This window comes from Vipera berus (genome assembly GCF_964194415.1).
Source record: "Vipera berus genome assembly, chromosome: 14".
Classification (NCBI taxonomy): Eukaryota; Metazoa; Chordata; class Lepidosauria; order Squamata; family Viperidae; genus Vipera; species Vipera berus.
Window position 1 is genome coordinate 9,251,728 of NC_138217.1, and position 21,405 is coordinate 9,273,132.

The 21,405-nt window shown below is 38.5% G+C and overlaps 3 protein-coding genes across 9 annotated transcripts in view; all 3 read right to left on the reverse strand.

The window, feature by feature from the left end:
• Nucleotides 1-5,890: 5,890 nt before the first annotated feature.
• The window catches only part of LOC308674357 (immunoglobulin lambda-1 light chain-like), a 52,591-nt gene continuing 37,076 nt past the window's right edge, over nt 5,891-21,405 (reverse strand). Inside the window, exons 3-4 of the mRNA XM_081338761.1 lie at nt 9,271-9,305; nt 5,891-6,431 (exon numbers count right to left, since the gene is read on the reverse strand). Of these exons, the coding sequence (XP_081194887.1) occupies nt 6,112-6,431; nt 9,271-9,305 (355 nt within the window). The 3' untranslated portion in view covers nt 5,891-6,111. The remainder of the gene's footprint in view (nt 6,432-9,270; nt 9,306-21,405) is intronic.
• LOC308674356 (immunoglobulin lambda-1 light chain-like) overlaps nt 11,053-21,405 on the reverse strand; it is a 99,288-nt gene continuing 88,935 nt past the window's right edge. Inside the window, exons 3-4 of the mRNA XM_081338760.1 lie at nt 14,402-14,439; nt 11,053-11,600 (exon numbers count right to left, since the gene is read on the reverse strand). Of these exons, the coding sequence (XP_081194886.1) occupies nt 11,281-11,600; nt 14,402-14,439 (358 nt within the window). The 3' untranslated portion in view covers nt 11,053-11,280. The remainder of the gene's footprint in view (nt 11,601-14,401; nt 14,440-21,405) is intronic.
• Nucleotides 16,399-21,405, reverse strand: part of LOC308674355 (immunoglobulin lambda-1 light chain-like) — a 110,427-nt gene continuing 105,420 nt past the window's right edge. For 3 of the 7 annotated variants that reach the window (XM_081338759.1, XM_081338756.1, XM_081338754.1), the window contains exons 3-4: nt 19,739-19,774; nt 16,399-16,946 (exon numbers count right to left, since the gene is read on the reverse strand). In XM_081338759.1, the coding sequence (XP_081194885.1) occupies nt 16,627-16,946; nt 19,739-19,774 (356 nt within the window). In that variant the 3' untranslated portion in view covers nt 16,399-16,626. Of the gene's footprint in view, nt 16,947-19,738; nt 19,775-20,490; nt 20,527-21,405 lie in introns of all 7 variants that reach the window. The other 4 variants (XM_081338755.1, XM_081338757.1, XM_081338758.1 and 1 more) reach the window with 3 other exon arrangements.

Consider the following 21,405-nt stretch of genomic DNA (forward strand, 5'->3'; position numbering starts at 1 on the left):
CAAAAAAAAAAAGATCTCCCAAAGCTAAACATTTCTGTTTGTGGAGCTGTTTATTATTATTCGTAAGTTGATAATGCCCCCCTTTTTAATGTCTTATCTTACCTAGTAAGATTAACTTAGTCATTGAAAATCTGATATACTAAGGAAGGCATATACATAGAATGAAGGCTACTGCTAAGCTTGTAAGCCACCCTGAGTCTTTGGAGAAGGGCGGGATATAAATGGAATTAAAATAAAATAAAAAATAAATGATCAAAATTCTTCAAGAATGGGGTTTAAATTCATACCTTTGCTGGCCGAAAATAAATATTCAAAGGGGCTGCTTGAAAAGGTTTATTAAAACTTGAGCAGTGAATTCTATTTTCACTGTTTAATTTTATGAGCCGATAAATAAACCAGGAGGAGATATATGTCAAGATTGGCCTGGTCAACTTGAAACACTTTATGTTGGTTTTAATGTGCCTGATCGGCACGCGGGCTTAAGTTTCCCTATTGACATCAATGACGGAAAAATGAACCTTAATGTTGGTATTACTGTGCCAGTCTATTAAATTAAAATATTTTTAAAAAAGTCTTGATCTTTGTGTCTGTTACGGAAGCCTCAACCTGACTTGGTAACTGTCAAGAAAGAGCTTGAATAGAGGTTAAGGAAAAGGGGACAGAATTTCTGATTTGCAATCTTAGCTTATGATTGCTTCCTTGAGATCACACATTCCCTCTGTTTCACTCTTCTCATTGGGCATCTGAATATTTTTGAATCTTGGAGAGCAGAAATTCATAATAGAAGTCTCCGCCATTATTGTTTGGGTTACACACCCTGCTAAGCTCTAGTTATGGTTTGCAAGACAACTCTGCTTCACAAAGCACAGTAAGCTGAAATCAATCAGCTTGCTGAACGTTGACTTCAAATGTTATTTGAACCCAACAATATCATAGGAAGCTTCTATCTCCTATAAATTATGACAAAGCTATTATCAGTTAATATTTTTTAATCTAGACCAAATGCCCAGAAAGTCTTCTCAATGTCCTCTCTGTATTTTGGCTCAAGTATCCAGTCCTGGTTGATCTTATTGAACCCAACCATCAGAAGCAACCCAAACCATCACCAAATTTGAGTCAAAGGGGGTTTCATTCAGTTTTTGGGTGTGAGTTCTGATCTTCCATCATTGTATCAATCTGGAGTTCTTGATGTAATAGTTTAAGAAGCAGCTACCAAAATAAGCAATGAGAAACAGCCCATTCTAGTTCTCATTTCACGAGAAGCTAAGCTGAAACTGGGAAAGAGGATGTTTCATAATTAAAAAAAGGCCCTCTCTGCTTTAGAATATCTACACCACTAGAATCTTACAAAAGTCCTAAAGTGACTGAACATAATTAAGTGGAATGAAAATCTCAAGAGTGGGGATTCTTTTGGAGAATATGCCTCGGAAAGATTTTTTTTTTTAACTCTACAGTGAAATTTTGCCCGTGAAAAGCTGTGATATCAGAACATAGAACACGGAAGCTGGAAGAGGTCTTGAAGCAGTCTCTCCTCGAGGCAGGAGTCCTTATTCCATCCTGGATAAATGGTTGTCCGGTCTCTTCTTGAAAATCTCCAATGATGGAGCACCCATAATTCCAGGAGGCAAGCTACTCCATGGATTAATTGTTCTCAATGTCAGAAAATTCCTCCTTAGTTCCATATTGGGCATTGGGTATACCTAGTTTAATTGAATATGTCTAGTTGAATGAAAACAAGGACTAATATCTAATATCTCAGGGGCTGCCACAAAGAAGAGGGGGATCGACCTATTCTCCAAAGCATCTAAAGGCAGGACAAGAAGCAAAGGATGGAAACTAATCAAGGAGAGAAGCAACTTAGAATTAAGGAGAAATTTCTTGATTGTTAGAACCAATAACCAGTGGAACGGCTTGCCTCCAGAAGTTGTGGATGCTCCAAAACTGGAAGTTTTTAAGAGATTGGACAACCATTTGTCTGAAATGGTATAGGGTTTCCTACCTGAGCAGGGGGTTGGACTAGAAGACCTCCAAGGTCCCTTCCAACTCTATTCTATGTTTTATGTATTATTTAGTGTATTATATTTGCTATTGCAATTAATGAAGTAATGACTGAAGCTATCTTTAATTATCCTGCTGAGTCAAGAGATATTTTTAAGAGGTATATGTTAGGTCTAATTTTTTTAGGTGTATAAGGGTCACTTCCTTTCCAAACTTTATCTGTTGCATGGTGGAATCCAAGAATTTCAACTTCCATTCCAAAATCAAGCAACTTCCAAGCGACTGGAATAATTCTGTTCCCAATTGTGGTTAGACGTCAGGGGCTATTTCATTCTATTTTTCATGGTACAATCCTCTCTCTCTGGAACCCTGCATGCTTCATGGCTTCCAAACCTTTAATTAAATCCAAAATAACTTAATTTGAAGGTTCTCTTTCAACTGGGAATGGATTTTTCCAACTATACGTAGGTATGCATAATCAGAAATGCTATGTAGTTACGGGAAACGAAGGGCAGAATATTCCTTCTATCATCTCTCAAATCAGGAGAAATTCTCAAGCACTCTAAGAATAGGGTAGAAAAGCAGAGACATCTTTTGCAGAAGAAGGCAATTTATGACAAGATCTCCATGTAGATTTTGGAACAGTAATTACTATGACTCTACTGACTCAATTATATTTACAACTGACTAGTGTCCTGTTCTTGGACTTGCACAGTCTGAAATTTTTCTAATTATACTTCAAAATTCTATGTCTTCAACAAAGAAATGATTCTATAGATAAGGGTTTTGACCAAAAAGAGTAATATGACCTAGAACTTGTCAAGTTAGTCTAGAAGAGATGTCCATTGCAGTAAATGATCTCCAGTTGAAATTAGTGTGTCCTATTCAGGTTATTGATTAACTATACATTTTTGAAATATGTGAATCCCAAATGAAATAAAGATGATCTAGAGACAGAGAAAGAAGAGAGAGCAAAGTGTTAATGAAGCTGAAGGGCACTATTAATTAGTGACCTATAAATGTGGCAATAGATAGATTGTCCCTCTGAAGATGAACCACAGTGACACACCTTAGTACAAAAACCTACCTTTATTTCGTTGAAGATTTTAACAGTAGGTCATTGAAACCTACTGGGGTCAACAACTCAGTCTTGATCTTACCTAGCATTCAAGTAGGCTCTTGAAGAACAATTGTTGATACTCTTCAAGTTTTCTAAACAATCCATAGATTTGGGAAAATTTAGGAATGAAAAAAAAAACGTGTACTTACTTCATTCGTGTTGACCTCTAGGATCACAATTCACCACCAGTGTCGATCGTGAAATATTCAACTGGAGACGGTGCCTTTATGACTGGAAGAAACATGAAAGAGCTGTACATTTTATCAATGTATATGGAAGAACCCAATCTAAGAGACGTAGAATATGTTTCTTCAGCGAAGTCTTGCTCATATCTTTGTAGGGTGTTTTGTTCAGATGGTTTCTTGTAAATCAAATCTAATGTGCTAGACCATTGTTTGTGAAGTGCTGGTTAACCCTTGGGAGGGGGGGTGTTTGTCAATGCTAATTAATTAAACAATGCATTTAGTGGCAGAAGATTATAGCTTTTTGCATAAAACAAAGGCATGTGGCTCCAATAATGAATTGTTCTGTTCCTAGAATTCATGGGAAGAATGTCAGTTTGCATTGTTTTTATGGAATTTTGTTGATGCCCATGTCCATCTGGACATCTTCTGAAATCTCTGGAGATGTCTGTTAAACTGTGACTTCCATAGCACTTCATAAATGTAGCATTTTTATAAATAGACTCATTAGGAGATGACCATCAGGCATCCATTATAATGGATCCATGGCATTTGACTGTCCACCTGAAACAGGTCAAATAGGTTTTCATAAATTTCATTGATAACCTTTTATGAGAGACCAACAGCTAAACTAAGAAGTTAATGGCATCAGAAGAATGGAGGTATCCCTCGAAATAAGCCCAAACACCATCCATAACCTTAGATGCAGTATATATAAATGGTCACTTTGTCTCCTATTGGAGAGATTTTTAACTTTTTGATCTGTACTGATCTCCAGAAGTGGTGATCTTTTTTGGAAGTTACTGGGGTTGGGCTGAGGAGTAATTTAATGGGCCTTTAGTACATGTCACCATCGCAATGGTCATGTTCTCCTTGCGCTTCCAGGAAAGCTGAGCTCTGACTAAAATCCAGATCCCCCTTATTAGTAGTATTTTTATTTATTATCAGATTTATTAGTTGCCCGCCAACCATCAGATTAGTACAATACTATGATTACAATAATATACATAGTATTGAAATCTGCCTATTCATAGAGTTTGTTCTCTCCAAAAGCATCCATTGATTGCTCAGCCATGCCTAGGTTACAGAAAGGAAGTTATCTAGGATAAATGTTGAATGTTAGGACCAGTGATTATATTTGTAATTGTGGTTTTGAATGATGCATTTGAGATATTGTAAGGCACACAGAGTCTTTCTGGAGTTCGCTAACTTTACAAAAGGCAATAATAATTCAATAAGTAAAAATCTAGAACCCATACTTTTATAGGATTAATTATTATAGGTTTGGGAATATTTACACCTAATCTATAGGATGAAGGACATAATAAAGAGTTCTTCGCATAAGGATTTACATGCTGAGTGCCTGGGGGCTTCTTTCACCTTTACAGGACTGAGATTATTGCAGGATTCTGATTACTTAATCCTAATCTATAGGATTAAAGACGTAATGAGAATTCTTTGCACAAGGACTTATCTCATATACTGAGTGCTTGCTGGCTGTCCCTCCAGAAAAGCCCACCCATTAACTGAATGAGTTTCAAAAGCCCTTAATGGTCCAAGTCAAAAGTCAATGGGCAACATTTAACCACAGATTAAAGCCTTAATGATGTGGTCAGCTAATTTCCTCGAAAGAAAGAATTAGGATAGACTTAATAAGAAGTTGGAGAAGACACAGTCTGAAGGTAGACGTTCAAATGAACTATTGTTCAGACTTGATTGCTTTTGGTCCAAGGATTACTTTAGATCACTGAAGACCACCAGGTGTACCCAGAAGTAGCTAAACCACACCTTCGCCACCCTTTAGGAGAAATACAACACATTGCATGTAGAGATGGATGAAGATTCCATGTATGTGAGTGAGATAATTTAAAGAAGCTCCATCAACATTTTCTTCTCTGCGCCTTCTGGAAAATCTGGAACCAGAACTAAATTGGTTTTCACCACTAAGTGTTGTCCAACTAAGTTTGTATCTTGGATCTGATGAGCCATTGAGAATGAAAGAGGCCTCTATGTCTAGTCCTTGATTTATGACCACAGCTGAGCCCAAAATTTGTTAAGTGAATTTTTCCCCATTTTATAAGCTTTCTTGCACACAGTCGAGAACGTAAATCATTGCAGTTATTAAGTTACTGACACAGTTGTTCAGTGAATCTTTGCTTGCCAGGAGGTTGCAAAAAGGGGATGGCATGACCCCAGGTCACGGCAGCTGTCATAAATATGAACCAGTTGCCAAGCATCCAAATATTGATCGCCTGATCAGAAAAATAGTGCAATGGTGGTAAGTGTGAAAAATGGCTGTCAGTCCCTTTTTTTCCAATGCCATTGTAACTTTGAATGGTCACTAAACAAATTCTTCTGAACTGAGGGCTGCCTGTACATTGCTTTTAGCAGAATTGTGTGAGTGGATAAATATACACAAACTTCACGGCATCTGAAACCAGATGCATCCTTCCTTCAGTGACAAGGGATTTGGCTCTGTCCTTGGAGCTGACTGATATCTGCGAGGAACAGAAGGTTGAAACCATAAAACCTGTCTTCCCACAACTACTCTCCTTAATAAATTCGGCAAAACAATCACACAAATGAAATACAAACATCTTTATTAATGTGCTGACAGTAGAATCTAGCAGATCAAAGGGGGGAGGGGATCGATTTGAAGGGCGAAGGCATGGAGGGGATACAAAGAGTGTAACTACACGGGATGGAAAGAGACACTATTGATCACACAAAAGTTTAGGAAAGAAGGAATGAGATCCCAGGAGAAGGGAATCTTTTCTCCTGCCAAATGGCAGGAGAGGTTCCATGATGGAGTTAACAACTTCCAGATTTCGACACGCTCTTCACAATGGTCTTCCTTTCGTGCGTCACTTCACAGGTGAAAGTGTCATATTTTCCATACTCCGATGCACTCAATTTCAGGTAACTGCTGGCAAGGTATTTGTCCCCTTGCTTGGTGGCCTTGGTTGTCTCCACGCCAGATGTCATCACTTTATCATCACATTTCCATTGCAAGCCGAAACTAGGTGGGTAAAATTCGCTCAGGAGACAGACCACGGTATGTGGGTTCGGGCTTCTGATCTCTTCCGGGGGAGGAGCAAAGACTTGCACCGAAGGAGATACAGTGGGCTGACCTGGAAGAGAGGAAGATCTCATGAAGTTCCACACTGCATCTTAAAACCTCAATGCAACACTGACAGAGTAACTAGACCAGGGGTAGGCAACCTTGGGTCTTTTGTGACTCATGGACTTCATCTCCCAGTATTCCTGACCCATCACAGCTGGCTCAGGAATTCTGGGACTTGAAGTCCACGAGTCATAAAAGACCCAAGGTTGCCTACCCCTGAACTAGACTGATGAATGTATAGATGGTTTTCCTCATCAGGATTTCAGGGGAGGGAAACATCAAGGCATTTTTTTTTCAGAATAGTGTTTGATATTCCATCGTTGCAGTCTACCAACAATTCTTTTAGTTATTTCTATAACTAAGTTTTTAGTTATTTCTAAAAATTAAGATGGGTTTTTCAGCAGAAACTCCATGGGTTTTACCTCAGAGTAATATTTCTTGCAGGGTCCCACTGTAGGTGAGTTACTTTTCACATCTGTTTCTCTTACAAGAACATTTGGAAGAGCAATGACTTTCTGATTATCTTGAACCTTACTTGAACAACTATTATTTTTCTCTGCATTTGGTAGAAGACAGAGAAGACTGCATGAACAGAACATCTGGACAACAGCAGGCCTCAGGGAGACGTACAGCTTGTAAATGGGTTTACTAAACCAATTATGAATTAGAATTGTTTAATTTTGTTTTCCTCTACCGCGCCAGAAGAAAGATTAGAAACTTAAGTGACTTCTGTATGTTCAGATTCTCACTCTCCTGCTGGTTTCTCTCCCTACATGTGTGAGTTTCAGAGAGAAGAGAAATAAATTATTTTTAGTTCCTGAATGCAGTGATGTTCCATAGTGGAACAGTCGATCACATGACCACCTATCCAAAAACATGAGAAACATATTTTTACTACACAAGAGAATTAAAGGGGAGAAACAGAGTTGACTTTCATGGCAAGTCTCTTGAAGGTCAACCCAACTTTCTAAGAGCATTTAGACTCAATGTCAAAGAAAAGGTGATCCAATCTCCCAACCCAGATTTTTCCCCGACATTTTGTGGAGAACCTCTTAGAGAAGAGAAGTGAATCCAGTTTATGTTAGATTCCAGACTGATGAGCGATGACTTGAAAACTCATTCTACGTTGGTCCCTATAACCCAATATTGATAAAATGTTCTTCTGATCTCCTTATTCCAAGTCATCAAATTGAAAGAATACATATGACTTGCATGCCACCAAAAACATTTCTTACAGACATCCCTCACAAAATACATCTTACACTTAATAGGATGTTACTTATTTTTCCCACTCCCTCGATCAATTATTTAAGGGGTCTTCTCAAATTGTGCTTTGAAAGAAATATTTAGGATTTAAATTTTTTATCATTTGTTAAACCCGTGAAGGAGAAAAAGAGAAGAATTCTGAACATCTGGAGAAAGAGGTAACCTGAAACTTTGTAGTTCATTGCTTGCCTATTAGATTATTTATTTGAGATTAATGGTATGAATTTAAGGCTTAGCCCAATGTGTAAATGTTTAGGGGAAGAAACATTTTGAAGGAACTGAATGGGATTGACTGAAAGTTTGACATTGGTTTGATGTGAAGGTGGTTGATCTTATTAGTTTGGACAAAATAGGAAAAGACCATTTGACCAAACTCCCATTTGACTGGCTGAAATGAAAGTTGGGTGGGCCACCATTCTACCACAAGGGATCAATACCACTTTGGTCTCCCACCACAATCACACCACATTCATTAACCCCTTTGAAGGTTTGTTTTGGAAAGACCCTCACCAACTGAGTAAATGATGGTTCATTCCCGCAACCACTTCTGCAAAGTTGAACCAGGGAGAAATGGTGTCCTCTGAACCTGTGGCTGGTAGCTCCCCATATTCATATGCTATCTATATAATATTATGCATCATATAAATAAGATACCTCTTATACACAGAATCAGAGAGATGCTCACACCTGCATCTGAAACATTTCTCCAGGGGTTACATTTGTGGCAGAATCTGAATATTGTCTTGCAAGGCAGAGGTGCATAATTTGGACAATCACCATCATCGCTCTAAATCTAACCTTAGATCTACTGATAGATCCTGCTGCAGATCCCTTTTCAATTAAAGGGAAATCGCCACCCAGAATCTATTGGAGTTGGGCGGCTAGAGTAAAATTTGAACAAATAAAACAAGAAAAAAAAATAAAACATCAGGATATGAAGATTTGTCTCCCTATGTTGATTGATTTTGGAATGAATGATGGACTGTTAATCGAACTTTCCAACATTTCCTTGCAATTTTGATGATGTTTGATTTTTTTTAAAAAAATGACCCCACTATTTTTGACCCTTCTCTGCCCTATCTCTCAATAGTTTTAAGAAGATGGAATGCTTTGATTACCAAACAATCAAGCAATGTATCGTATTGATAAGGTACCATATCATACTTTGGCTTTATTTAATTCTACCTGGAAAAATCAAACCACGCAACAACAATATCAAACTTTCAGGCCATCCCATTCCATTCCATCGAAAGACTGTAATACAAATTAATCACTCCGTTTTTCTTTAATCCAAAGAACAGCTACTCCTGAATGTTAAAGTAGCCGTAAGTAAGATTTCTGAAAACCTCATTGACCCTGATCATGAAAATCAAAGTGTACCTGGGAACACCCATGATGAAATATCATAGATTTGAATTAGCATAGATTTGACCTGGTGTGAATGTTCAGTTCTTATGGAAAAACATTACCATTGATGAATAAAAAGTAACCATAAAAATCAAAGGAGCCAAAGCGGGGGGGGGGGGAGATGAAAAAAATGAAAATACCACATGCCGCAAGAGATCAATTAATTGACTTACCTGTGACGGTTAGCTCGGTTCCTCCTCCGAAGACAAACCACAGTGATGCACAGCTATACAAAAACCTAGTGTCATTTCATAGCCAAAAAGGTCGCAGAGATTTTAAAGAGAAAAATCATAGACCTCTGTTTCCTATTAGAACAGGACAGGAGATAACACAACAGCTGATGCTCTTGACATGGTTATCTCAATTTTCGTAAATCCGGTGGTGTGCATTTTGGGAGAAATGCCCCATTTTCAGAGTAGTAAAAGACGGGCCGGTTGGTGTTTTATAAAGATCTCAAGGTCCTTCAAGAAATTCCACTGTTGAAATGATTCCTTTCTGCATATAGAGAGATGGTAGATGAGGAGCTTTATTTCTTGAAGGTTGAGTTAAATGAAAGTAGCTCAAGGGTCTGCAGCTTTTCCACTTTAGCAAATATAAGCTATGTTTAAGAAGGGCGACAAGTTAATTTGTAGTTACCAAAGTTTTGTCTACGCTCGAACTGCTTTTGGTGAATTTAAGCCAATGCACTAGATCTGTTGAGTAGATCCACCAGACATGGATCAGTTTCCTGATTCTGACTTATCTTTAATAAAAGTCCTCGAGCTTCAAAGCTCAGTGAATCGTGCAGGATAGATAGCTTACAATTTCTCGGGACACATTACATGAGGAACACTTCCACTTATAAGAACCTTGGGTTATGCCTACTGGTATTGAGATCTACCTGTTGAATTTCTAATAAGGAGAACTGGGATTTTTCTACAATTCTCCACATGCTTGTTCACAAGTTACCTTAACTGTAAAAACAAGAGGTCATTCCTTGTGGTTAATATTGTGCCTTGTGTGGAGACTTGGAACGCTCCATTGTGACTGTGTGATGTCCTTGAGAAGGTGTACCTTCGTGGAAACTCTGGGATAGATTGTAAAATAAGTTTTGAAATGTGTAGAAGTGATAAACCATATCTTCTAAGAGTTCTACTCTGGTCCAGGGTTTTCTGTTTATTTGCTTGTTTTAATGAGAAGCAGCGCAACTTTTGGACCTGACGTGATTCATAGATCTGAAAAGAATCTGGGATATTTAGATGGTTCCTTAAATGTTGGCTCCTTCCCCCCCCCTTTCTTATTTTGTCCTCAGGAAATGAGGAATTTTCTCTAACCTAGCCGTTGAGTCCTTTAAAACCATCCTCTGAACTGTCAATCAGAGCTAAAACACCAATTCCTGGATCTGATAAATCGCAGTCATGATGAAGAGATGGAAGTATTCTCATTAAATGACCAACGCCCAGATGTTTTGAAGCCAATGGCCAAATATTTACTTCTAGCTCTGCTTGGGCCTTTCCATGATTGTCAACGTTTCCCCCCCCCTTTATATATGTTTGTAATACCACTTTGTATGAATGAAGGATATGGTGAGGATATGACTTGAGAGATAGTCGTTCAACCATGTATTTACTGTATATCAGTTGGAAGACGAGGAGTTATTGGAAGGGCGGCCATGATCTCATGTATTCCCAAATCTGCTAGCATTGCTACTAACGGACAAGAAATTTTCATTTCAAAGTTGAGAAGAATTCATGTCTGAATTTATTGAAACACCCATGTAGGGAACCAAAACCAGATGATGGTTCTTGATATTCCCAAGAGAATCAGACCTAGGTTTTTTTTTTCCTGTGGTTTTTTTGGGGGTAACTGCTAAACTGGGCAAAATTAGATCTTGGAAACAGACTGCTTTTTCTTGAAGATAACAAAGTTTATATAGCTGTGTATTCTTGATGAATTTAATGAAACAATCACGCAAATGAAATACATCCATCTTTATTAATGTGCTGACAGTAGAATCTAGCAGGTCAAAGTGGGGAGGGGATCGATTTGAAGGGTGAAGGCATGGAGGGGATACAAAGAGTGTAACTACACGGGATGGAAAGAGACACTATTGATCACACGGAAGTTTAGGAAAGAAGGAATGAGATCCCAGGAGAAGGGAATCTTTTCTCCTGCCGAATGGCAGGAGAGGTTCCATGATGGAGTTAACAACTTCCAGATTTCGACACGCTCTTCACAATGGTCTTCCTTTCATGCGTCACTTCACAGGTGAAAGTGCCATATTTTTCATACTCTGATGCACTCAATTTCAGGTAACTGCTGGCAAGGTATTTGTTCCCTTGTTTGGTGGCCTTGGTTGTCTCCACGCCAGATGTCATCACTTTATCATCACATTTCCATTCCAAGGCGAAAATACGTGGGTAAAAGTCGCTCAGGAGACAGACCACGGTATATGGGTTCGGGCTGCTGATCTCTTCCGGGGAAGGAGCAAAGACTTGCACCGAAGGAGATACAGTGTGCGAACCTGGAAAAGAGGAAGATCTCATGAAGTTCCACACTGCATCTTAGAACGTAAATATGACATTGATGGAGTAACCAGACTGAGGAATGTATAGACAGTTTTCGTCATCAGGACTGCAGGGGAGGGAGTGGGGAAAACATCAAGGCACAATTTCTCCAAATAATACATTGATAAGATGGTAAAAATCATAAGATCCCCTTCTTAAGGGAGAGAAAAACATTATTTAACAGTTAGAGGAGACGTTTGGATGACTTCCTTTGCATTCAGAAGGTCGTTCTAACACCATAGGGCCCTGTTATGTACAATGGACCAAAGAGATTCCTATTGTTTGGCATAGCAGCTTAAATAAAACTTCTATTTTAAGTGGTTTGATCTCCCAAATCATTGGCAGTCTACCAACAATTCTTGTACTTAGTTCTGTGAACCAGAACCTCTTTCCATCAGAGTAAGATTTCCTGCAGATATTCCACCTAGGAATATCTGCAGGTATCCGCAGGGGAGTTACTTTCCAAAGTTACTTCTCTTAGAAGAACATTTGGAAGAGCAATAATTTTCTGATTATTTTAATCTTGCTCGAGCAGCAACTATTTTCCTTTGCATTTTGTAGAAGAGAAATGGGACTGCATCAGGAGAACATCTGGACCACAACATTGCTTAGAGTGAAGTACAACTTGTAAATGAATTAGAAGTCTTTAAAAAAAATTTCTCTACCATGCCCGGAGGAAGAAGAGAAACTAAGTGCCTTCTGTATATTCAGATTGCTTACTCCCATGTTGGTTTTTCTCTCTCTACATGTGTGAGTTTGAGAGAGAGGAAGAGAAATAAATTGTTTTTAGTTCCTGAATGCAGTGGTGTTCTTTCTCTATGCTGGAATAGTCAACTATATGAGCTGAAATAGGAATCCTTTTACTGCACAAGAGAATCAAAGGGCAGAAATACAGCTGAGTTTCATGCAATGCATTGATGCCATGAATGTTTCCAGAAACATTCAAACTCACTGGTTTAAATCTTGAGAGTTGAGTTGCATGTCAACCCAACTTTCTGAGAACATTTAAACTCAATTCCAAAGAAAATGTGGCCCAATCTCCTAACCCATATTCTTTTTTGCATTTTGTGCAGAATGTCTTCGAGATCTGCAACTTGTGTTAGATTCAGAGATGATGAGAAATGAGTTGAAAACTAATTTTGAGTTGGTTCCCATAGCCGGATATTGTTGAAATGTTCTTTGGATCTCCTTAATCCAAGTCACTGAATTGAAAGAATACACATGACGTGCATGCCATCAGTAACACTTTATGCAGATGTCCCTCACAAAGTCATCTTACTCTTTATAAGAGGTTACTCATTTTTCCCTCTCAGCTAATCAATTCTATAAGGGTTCTATCTCAGATGATCCTCTGAAAGAAATATATTGGATTAAAATTGCTTATCGTTTGTTTAACGCATGCAGGAGAAAAATAACAAAACTCTGAACATCTGCAAAAGAGATAATGTGAAATTTTCTACTCCTTTACTTGCATACTATGTTACTTATCTGTGTTAAATAATCAGAATTTAAGTCTTATCCCAATTTATCAATTTGGAGGGGAGTAAACGAGAATTATGTTTGATATGAAGGGAGTTGATCTTAATAGTTGGGATAAAAAATAGGAAAAGGCAATTCAAGCCAACGGCCCTATATCTTCCTGTTGGAAACCCAACGCATTAGTTAGATACCACTTTTGTTTCTTTCACAATCATACCATATTCATTTACCCCTTTGAAGGTTGTTTCAGAAGGGACCTCACAACTGAGAAATTCAGGTTCATTCACATATCCATTTCTGCAAATTGGAGCCATTGAGAATAAAGTCCCCTCTGAATCTATGGTTGTGCCTATCCAACCCATTTATCTACACAATCTGAGAGATGCTTACATCATTATAAAATTTCCCAGGTTAATGTGAGAAATTTGGCACAGGTGGAGGTGCATAATTTGGACAACCACCTCCCCATCTTAAATCTAACTCTAGATCTAATAGTAGATCCTGCAGCGGATCCCTTCTCAATCAAAGGGAAATCCCTGCACATAGTCCATTGAAGCTGGGTGGCTACAAAAAAAACCCTTGAATAAATAAATAAAACAAGAGAGAGAGAAAAAAACCAAGAAAACGTCAGGATAAGTAGTAAAGATTTAACTCCCTGCATCGGCTGATTTTGGCCGTTGGAATGCATGATGGACGGTTGATCAGACATTCCAACATTTTAATGTAATTTTGACAATGGAAGATTAAACTCTCTGCCTTGTCTTTCAGAGGCTGTAGGATGACAGAGACTTTTTCTTAACCAAATGATAAAGCAAAAGAACAGATTGTTGGTGGATCGCACCGGCTTGCTTAATTCCACTTGGGAAATCTAAACTCAGAGTGTTAAAGTCAAACATTCAGCCAACCCCGTTGACTTCCATTGAAGAGAACATAATACAAATTAATCTCTCTGTTTTCCTTTAATCCACAGAAGAAGAAAAAACTATGCCTGAGTCTAAAAGAAGCCATCAGTGAGATTTCTCAGGATCTCATTGACCCTGATCAGGAAAATCAAGTGTATCTGCAAACAGGAAAGGCACAACAATACAGATTCGAATCCACCTGTCCTGACTTGGGTTAAATGTTCAATTCTCATTGAGAAAACGTCACCATTGATGAATCAAAAGCAACCCTAAAATCAAAGTGCATGGAGTCAAAGTAGGAAAAGAAGAGGAAAAAGATGGAAAAATGAAAATATCACACGCAGAAAGAAAGATTTGGGATCAGTTAACTGACTTACCTGTGACGATTAACTCGGTTCCTCCTCCGAACACCCACCACAGTGATACACAGCTGTACATAAACCTACTCTCTGTTGATGCTCTTGAGCAAGTGGTGGTCTCCTTAACATGGCCATTTCAAGTCTTTTAAATCCCAAGGAATGTATTTTGGAAAAAGGAAACCAAGGATCCATTTTCAGAGTAGTAAAAGAAGGGATCAGTTAACTGACTTACCTGTGACGATTAACTCGGTTCCTCCTCCGAACACATACCACAGTGATGCACAGCTATACAAAAACCTAGTGTCATTTCATAGCCAAAAAAGTTGCAGAGATTTTAAAGAGAAAAATCATAAACCTCTGTTTCCTATTAGAACAGGACAGGAGATAAAACAAACAGCTGATGCCCTTGACATGGTTATCTCAATTTTCGTAAATCCGGTGGCGAGCATTTTGGGAGAAATGCCCCATTTTCAGAGTAGTAAAAGATGGGCCGGTTGGTGTTTTATAAAGATCTCAAGGTCCTTCAAGAAATTCCACTGTTGAAATGATTCCTTTCTGGATATGGAGAGATGGTAGATGAGGAGCTTTATTTCTTGAAGGTTGAGTTAAATGAAAGAAGCTCAAGGGTCTGCAGCTTTTCCACTTTAGCAAATATAAGCTATGTTTAAGAAGGGCGACAAGTTACTTTGTAGGTACCAAAGTTTTGTCTATGCTCGAACTGCTTTGGGTGAATTTAAGCCAATGCACTAGATCTGTTGAGTAGATCCACCAGACATGGATCAGTTTCCTGATTCTGACTTATCTTTAATAAAAGTCCTCTAACTTCAAAGCTCAGTGAATCGTGCAGGATAGATAGCTTTCAATTTCTCGGGACACCTTACATGAGGAACACTTCCACTTCTAAGAACCTTGGGTTATGCCTACTGGTATTGAGATCTACCTGTTGAATTTCTAATAAGGGGAACAGGGATTTTTCTACAATTCTCCACATGCTTGTTCACAAGTTACCTTAACTGTAAAAACAAGAGGTCATTCCTTGTGGTTAATATTGTGCCTTGTGTAGAGACTTGGAATGCTCCATTGTGACCGTGTGATGTCCTTGAGAAGGTGTACCTTCGTGGAAACTCTGGGATAGATTGTAAAATAAGTTTTGAAATGTGTAGAAGTGGTAAACCATATCTTCTAAGATTTCGACTCTGGTCCAGGGTTTTCTGTTTGTTGGTTTGTTATAATGAGAAGCAGCGCAACTTTTGGACCTGACGGGATTCATAGATCTGAAAAGAATCTGGGATATTTAGATGGTTCCTTAAATGTTGGCTCCTTTCCCCCCCCTTTCTTATTTTGTCCTCAGGAAATGAGGAATTTTCTCTAACCTAGCCGTTGAGTCCTTTAAAACCATCCTCTGAACTGTCAATCAGAGCTAAAACACCAATTCCTGGATCTGATAAATCCCAGTCATGATGAAGAGATGGAAGTATTCTCATTAAATGACCAACGCCCAGATGTTTTGAAGCCAATGGCCAAATATTTACTTCTAGCCCTGCTTGGGCCTTTCCATGATTGTCAACGTTTCCCCTCCCTTCTACATATGTTTGTAATACCACTTTGTATGAATGAAGGATATGGTGAGGATATGACTTGAGAGATAGTAGTTCAACCATGTATTTACTGTATATCAGTTGGAAGACAAGGAGTTATTGGAAAGGCGGCCATGACCTCATGTATTCCCAAATCTGCTAGCATTGCTACTAAAGGACAAGAAATTTTCATTTCAAACTTGAGAAGAATTCATGTCTGAATTTATTGCAACACCCATGTAGGGAACCAAAACCAGATGATGGTTCTTGATATTCCCAAGAGAATCAGACCTAGGTTTTTTTTTTCCTGTGGTTTTTTTTGGGGTAACTGCTAAACTGGGCAAAATTAGATCTTGGAAACAGACTGCTTTTTCTTGAAGATAACAAAGTTTATATAGCTGTGTATTCTTGACGAATTTAATGAAACAATCACGCAAATGAAATACATCCATCTTTATTAATGTGCTGACAATAGAATCTAGCAGGTCAAAGTGGGGAGGGGATCGATTTGAAGGGCGAAGGCATGGAGGGGATACAAAGAGTGTCACTACACAGGATGGAAAGAGACACTATTGATCACACGGAGGTTTAGGAAAGAAGGAATGAGATCCCAGGAGAAGGGAATCTTTTCTCCTGCCGAATGGCAGGAGAGGTTCCATGATGGAGTTAACAACTTCCAGATTTCGACACGCTCTTCACAATGGTCTTACTTTCATGCGTCACTTCACAGGTGAACGTGTCATATTTTTTATACTCCGATGCACTCAATTTCAGGTAACTGCTGGCAAGGTATTTGTTCCCTTGTTTGGTGGCCTTGGTTGTCTCCACGCCAGATGTCATCACTTGACCATCACATTTCCATTGCAAGCCGAAACGAGGTGGGTAAAATTCGCTCACGAGACAGACCGCGGTATGTGGGTTCGGGCTGCTGATCTCTTCCGGGGAAGGAGCAAAGACTTGCACCGAAGGAGATACAGTGGGCTGACCTGGAAGAGAGGAAGATCTCATGAAGTTCCACACTGCATCTTAGAACGTAAATATGACATTGATGGAGTAACCAGACTGATGAATGTATAGACAGTTTTCATCATCAGGACTGCAGGGGAGGGAGTGGGGAAAACATCAAGGCACAATTTCTCCAAATAATACATTGATAAGATGGTAAAAATCATAAGATCCCCTTCTTAAGGGAGAGAAAAACATTATTTAACAGTTAGAGGAGACGTTTGGATGACTTCCTTTGCATTCAGAAGGTCGTTCTAACACCGTAGGGCCCTGTTATGTACAATGGACCAAAGAGATTCCTATTGTTTGGTATAGCAGCTTAAATAAAACTTCTATTTTAAGTGGTTTGATCTCCCAAATCATTGGCAGTCTACCAACAATTCTTGTAGTTAGTTCTGTGAACCAGAACCTCTCTCCATCAGAGTAAGATTTCCTGCAGATATTCCACCTAGGAATATCTGCAGGTATCCGCAGGGGAGTTACTTTCCAAAGTTACTTCTCTTAGAAGAACATTTGGAAGAGCAATAATTTTCTGATTATTTTAATCTTGCTCGAGCAGCAACTATTTTCCTTTGCATTTTGTAGAAGAGAAATGGGACTGCATCAGGAGAACATCTGGACCACAACATTGCTTAGAGTGAAGTACAACTTGTAAACGAATTAGAAGTCTTAAAAAAAAATTTCTCTACCATGCCCGGAGGAAGAATAGAAACTAAGTGCCTTCTGTATATTCAGATTGCTTACTCCCATGTTGGTTTTTCTCTCTCTACATGTGTGAGTTTGAGAGAGAGGAAGAGAAATAAATTATTTTTAGTTCCTGAACGCAGTGGTGTTTTCTCTATGCTGTAATAGTCAACTATATGAGCTGAAATAGGAATCCTTTTACTGCACAAGAGAATTAAAGGGCAGAAATACAGCTGAGTTTCATGCAATGCATTGATGCCATGAATGTTTCCAGAAACATTCAAACTCACTGGTTTAAATCTTGAGAGTTGAGTTGCATGTCAACCCAACTTTCTGAGAACATTTAAACTCAATTCCAAAGAAAATGTGGCCCAATCTCCTAACCCATATTCTTTTTTGCATTTTGTGCAGAATGTCTTCGAGATCTGCAACTTGTGTTAGATTCAGAGATGATGAGAAATGACTTGAAAACTAATTTTGAGTTGGTTCCCATAGCCGGATATTGTTGAAATGTTCTTTGGATCTCCTTAATCCAAGTCACTGAATTGAAAGAATACCATGACGTGCATGCCATCAGTAACACTTTATGCAGATGTCCCTCACAAAGTCATCTTACTCTTTATAAGAGGTTACTCATTTTTCCCTCTCAGCTAATCAATTCTATAAGGGTTCTATCTCAGATGATCCTCTGAAAGAAATATATTGGATTAAAATTGCTTATCGTTTGTTTAACGCATGCAGGAGAAAAATAACAAAACTCTGAACATCTGCAAAAGAGATAATGTGAAATTTTCTACTCCTTTACTTGCATACTATGTTACTTATCTGTGTTAAATAATCAGAATTTAAGTCTTATCCCAATTTATCAATTTGGAGGGGAGTAAATGAGAATTTTGTTTGATATGAAGGGAGTTGATCTTAATAGTTGGGAAAAAAAATAGGAAAAGGCAATTCAAGCCAACGGCCCTATATCTTCCTGTTGGAAACCCAACACATTAGTTAGATACCACTTTTGTTTCTTTCACAATCATACCATATTCATTTACCCCTTTGAAGGTGTTTTCAGAAGGGACCTCACAACTGAGAAATTCAAGTTAATTCACATATCCATTTCTGCAAATTTGAGCCATTGAGAAAAGCGTCCCCTCTGAATCTATGGTTGTGCCTATCCAACCCATTTATCTACACAATCTGAGAGATGCTTACATCATTATAAAATTTCCCAGGTTAATGTGAAAAATTTGGCAGAGGTGTAGGTGCATAATTTGGACAACCACCTCCCCATCTTTAAATCTAACCCTAGATCTAATAGTAGATCCTGCAGCAGATCCCTTCTCAATCAAAGGGAAATCCCTGCACATAGTCCATTGAAGCTGGGTGGCTACAAAAAAACCCCCCTTGAATAAATAAATAAAACAAGAGAGAGAGAAAAAAACCAAGAAAACGTCAGGATAAGTAGTAAAGATTTAACTCCCTGCATCGGCTGATTTGGCCGTTGGAATGCATGATGGATGGTTGATCAGACATTCCAACATTTTAATGTAATTTTGACAATGGAAGATTAAACTCTCTGCCTTGTCTTTCAGAGGCTGTAAGATGACGGAGACTTTTTCTTAACCAAATGATAAAGCAAAAGAACAGATTGTTGGTGGATCGCACCGGCTTGCTTAATTCCACTTGGGAAATCTAAACTCAGAGTGCTAAAGTCAAACATTCAGCCAACCCCGTTCAGTTCCATTGAAGAGAACACAATACAAATTAATCTCTCTGTTTTCCTTTAATCCACAGGGAAAAAAACTATGCCTGAGTCTAAAAGAAGCCATCAGTGAGATTTCTCAGGATCTCATTGACCCTGATCAGGAAAATCAAGTGTATCTGCAAACAGGAAAGGCACAACAATATAGATTCGAATCCACCTGTCCTAGGTTAAATGTTCAATTCTGATTGAGAAAACGTCACCATTGATGAATCAAAAGCAACCCTAAAATCAAAGTGCATGGAGTCAAAGTAGGAAAAGAAGAGGAAAAAGATGGAAAAATGAAAATATCACACGCAGAAAGAAAGATTTGGGATCAGTTAACTGACTTACCTGTGACGTTTAACTCGGTTCCTCCTCCGAAGACATACCACAGTGATGCACAGCTATACAAAAACCTAGTGTCATTTCATAGCCAAAAATGTCGCAGATATTTTAAAGAGAAAAATCATAAACCTCTGTTTCCTATTAGAACAGGACAGGAGATAAAACAAACAGCTGATGCCCTTGACATGGTTATCTCAATTTTAATGTAATTTTGACAATGGAAGATTAAACTCTCTGCCTTGTCTTTCAGAGGCTGTAAGATGACGGAGACTTTTTCTTAACCAAATGACAAAGCAAAAGAACAGATTGACCATGGATCACACTGGCTTGCTTAATTCCACTTGGGAAATCTAAACTCAGAGTGCTAAAGTCAAACATTCAGCCAACCCCGTTCAGTTCCATTGAAGAGAACATAATACAAATTAATCTCTCTGTTTTCCTTTAATCCACAGAAGAAGAAAAAAAACTATGCCTGAGTATAAAAGAAGCCATCAGTGAGATTTCTCAGGATGTCATTGACCCTGATCAGGAAAATCAAGTGTATCTGCAAAAAGGAAAGGCACAACAATATAGATTCGAATCCACCTGTCCTGGGTTAAATGTTCAATTCTGATTGAGAAAACATCACCATTGATGAATCAAAAGCAACCCTAAAATCAAAGTGCATGGAGTCAAAGTAGGAAAAGAAGAGGAAAAAGATGGAAAAATGAAAATATCACACGCAGAAAGAAAGATTTGGGATCAGTTAACTGACTTACCTGTGACGATTAACTCGGTTCCTCCTCCGAACACCCACCACAGTGATACACAGCTGTACATAAACCTACTCTCTCTTGATGCTCTTGAGCAAGTGGTGGTCTCCTTAACATGGCCATTTCAAGTCTTTTAAATCCCAAGGAATGTATTTGGGAAAAAGGAAACCAAGGATCCATTTTCGGAGTAGTAAAAGAAGGACCTGTTAGTGACTTATAAAGATCTCAGGTCTTCGAGAACTTCAATTCTTGAAGCGATTCCTTTCTGGATGCAGCCAGATGGTCGATGAGAACTTTTATTCCTTCAAGATTATGTGTGAGAAGCCCAAATGTCTGTAGCTTTGACAGTTTAATCAATATAAACTATGCTTAAGAAGTGTGAAAAGTTACTTTGTAGGAGCTGAAGTTTTTTTTGTCTGGGCTGTAATTGTTTTGGATGGATTTCACCCTGTGCACTGGCACTGCTCTTGAAGTACAGTGTGATCACTGTATTATGATTACTGTAGTCCACCATTAAGAATAGTTTTCGGTAGATCTATCAGAAAATTGAACCTTTATGATTCTGGCTCATCCAATTTAAATGTCCTTGACATTGAAAGCTTGGTGAATCATTCCAGATAGATAGCTTTAAATTTCTCTGGATAAGTTATGTGACGAAGGCCCCGGACCATCTCTTATGCCTGCTTATATTCAGATCTACCTGTTGAATTTCTAATAAGGACTACTTAGATTTATCCAGAAGAGTAACAATGATCTACATGCTTATCTGAGGTTTCCTTAACTGTAAATATAGGAGACCATACCATGAAGTCAACATTATGCCTAGTATGGGGATTTTGACTGATCCATTGTGATTGTGTGATGTCCTTTAGAATGTGTACTATCCTGAAAACTCCAGGATAGGTTGTAAAATAACTTTTG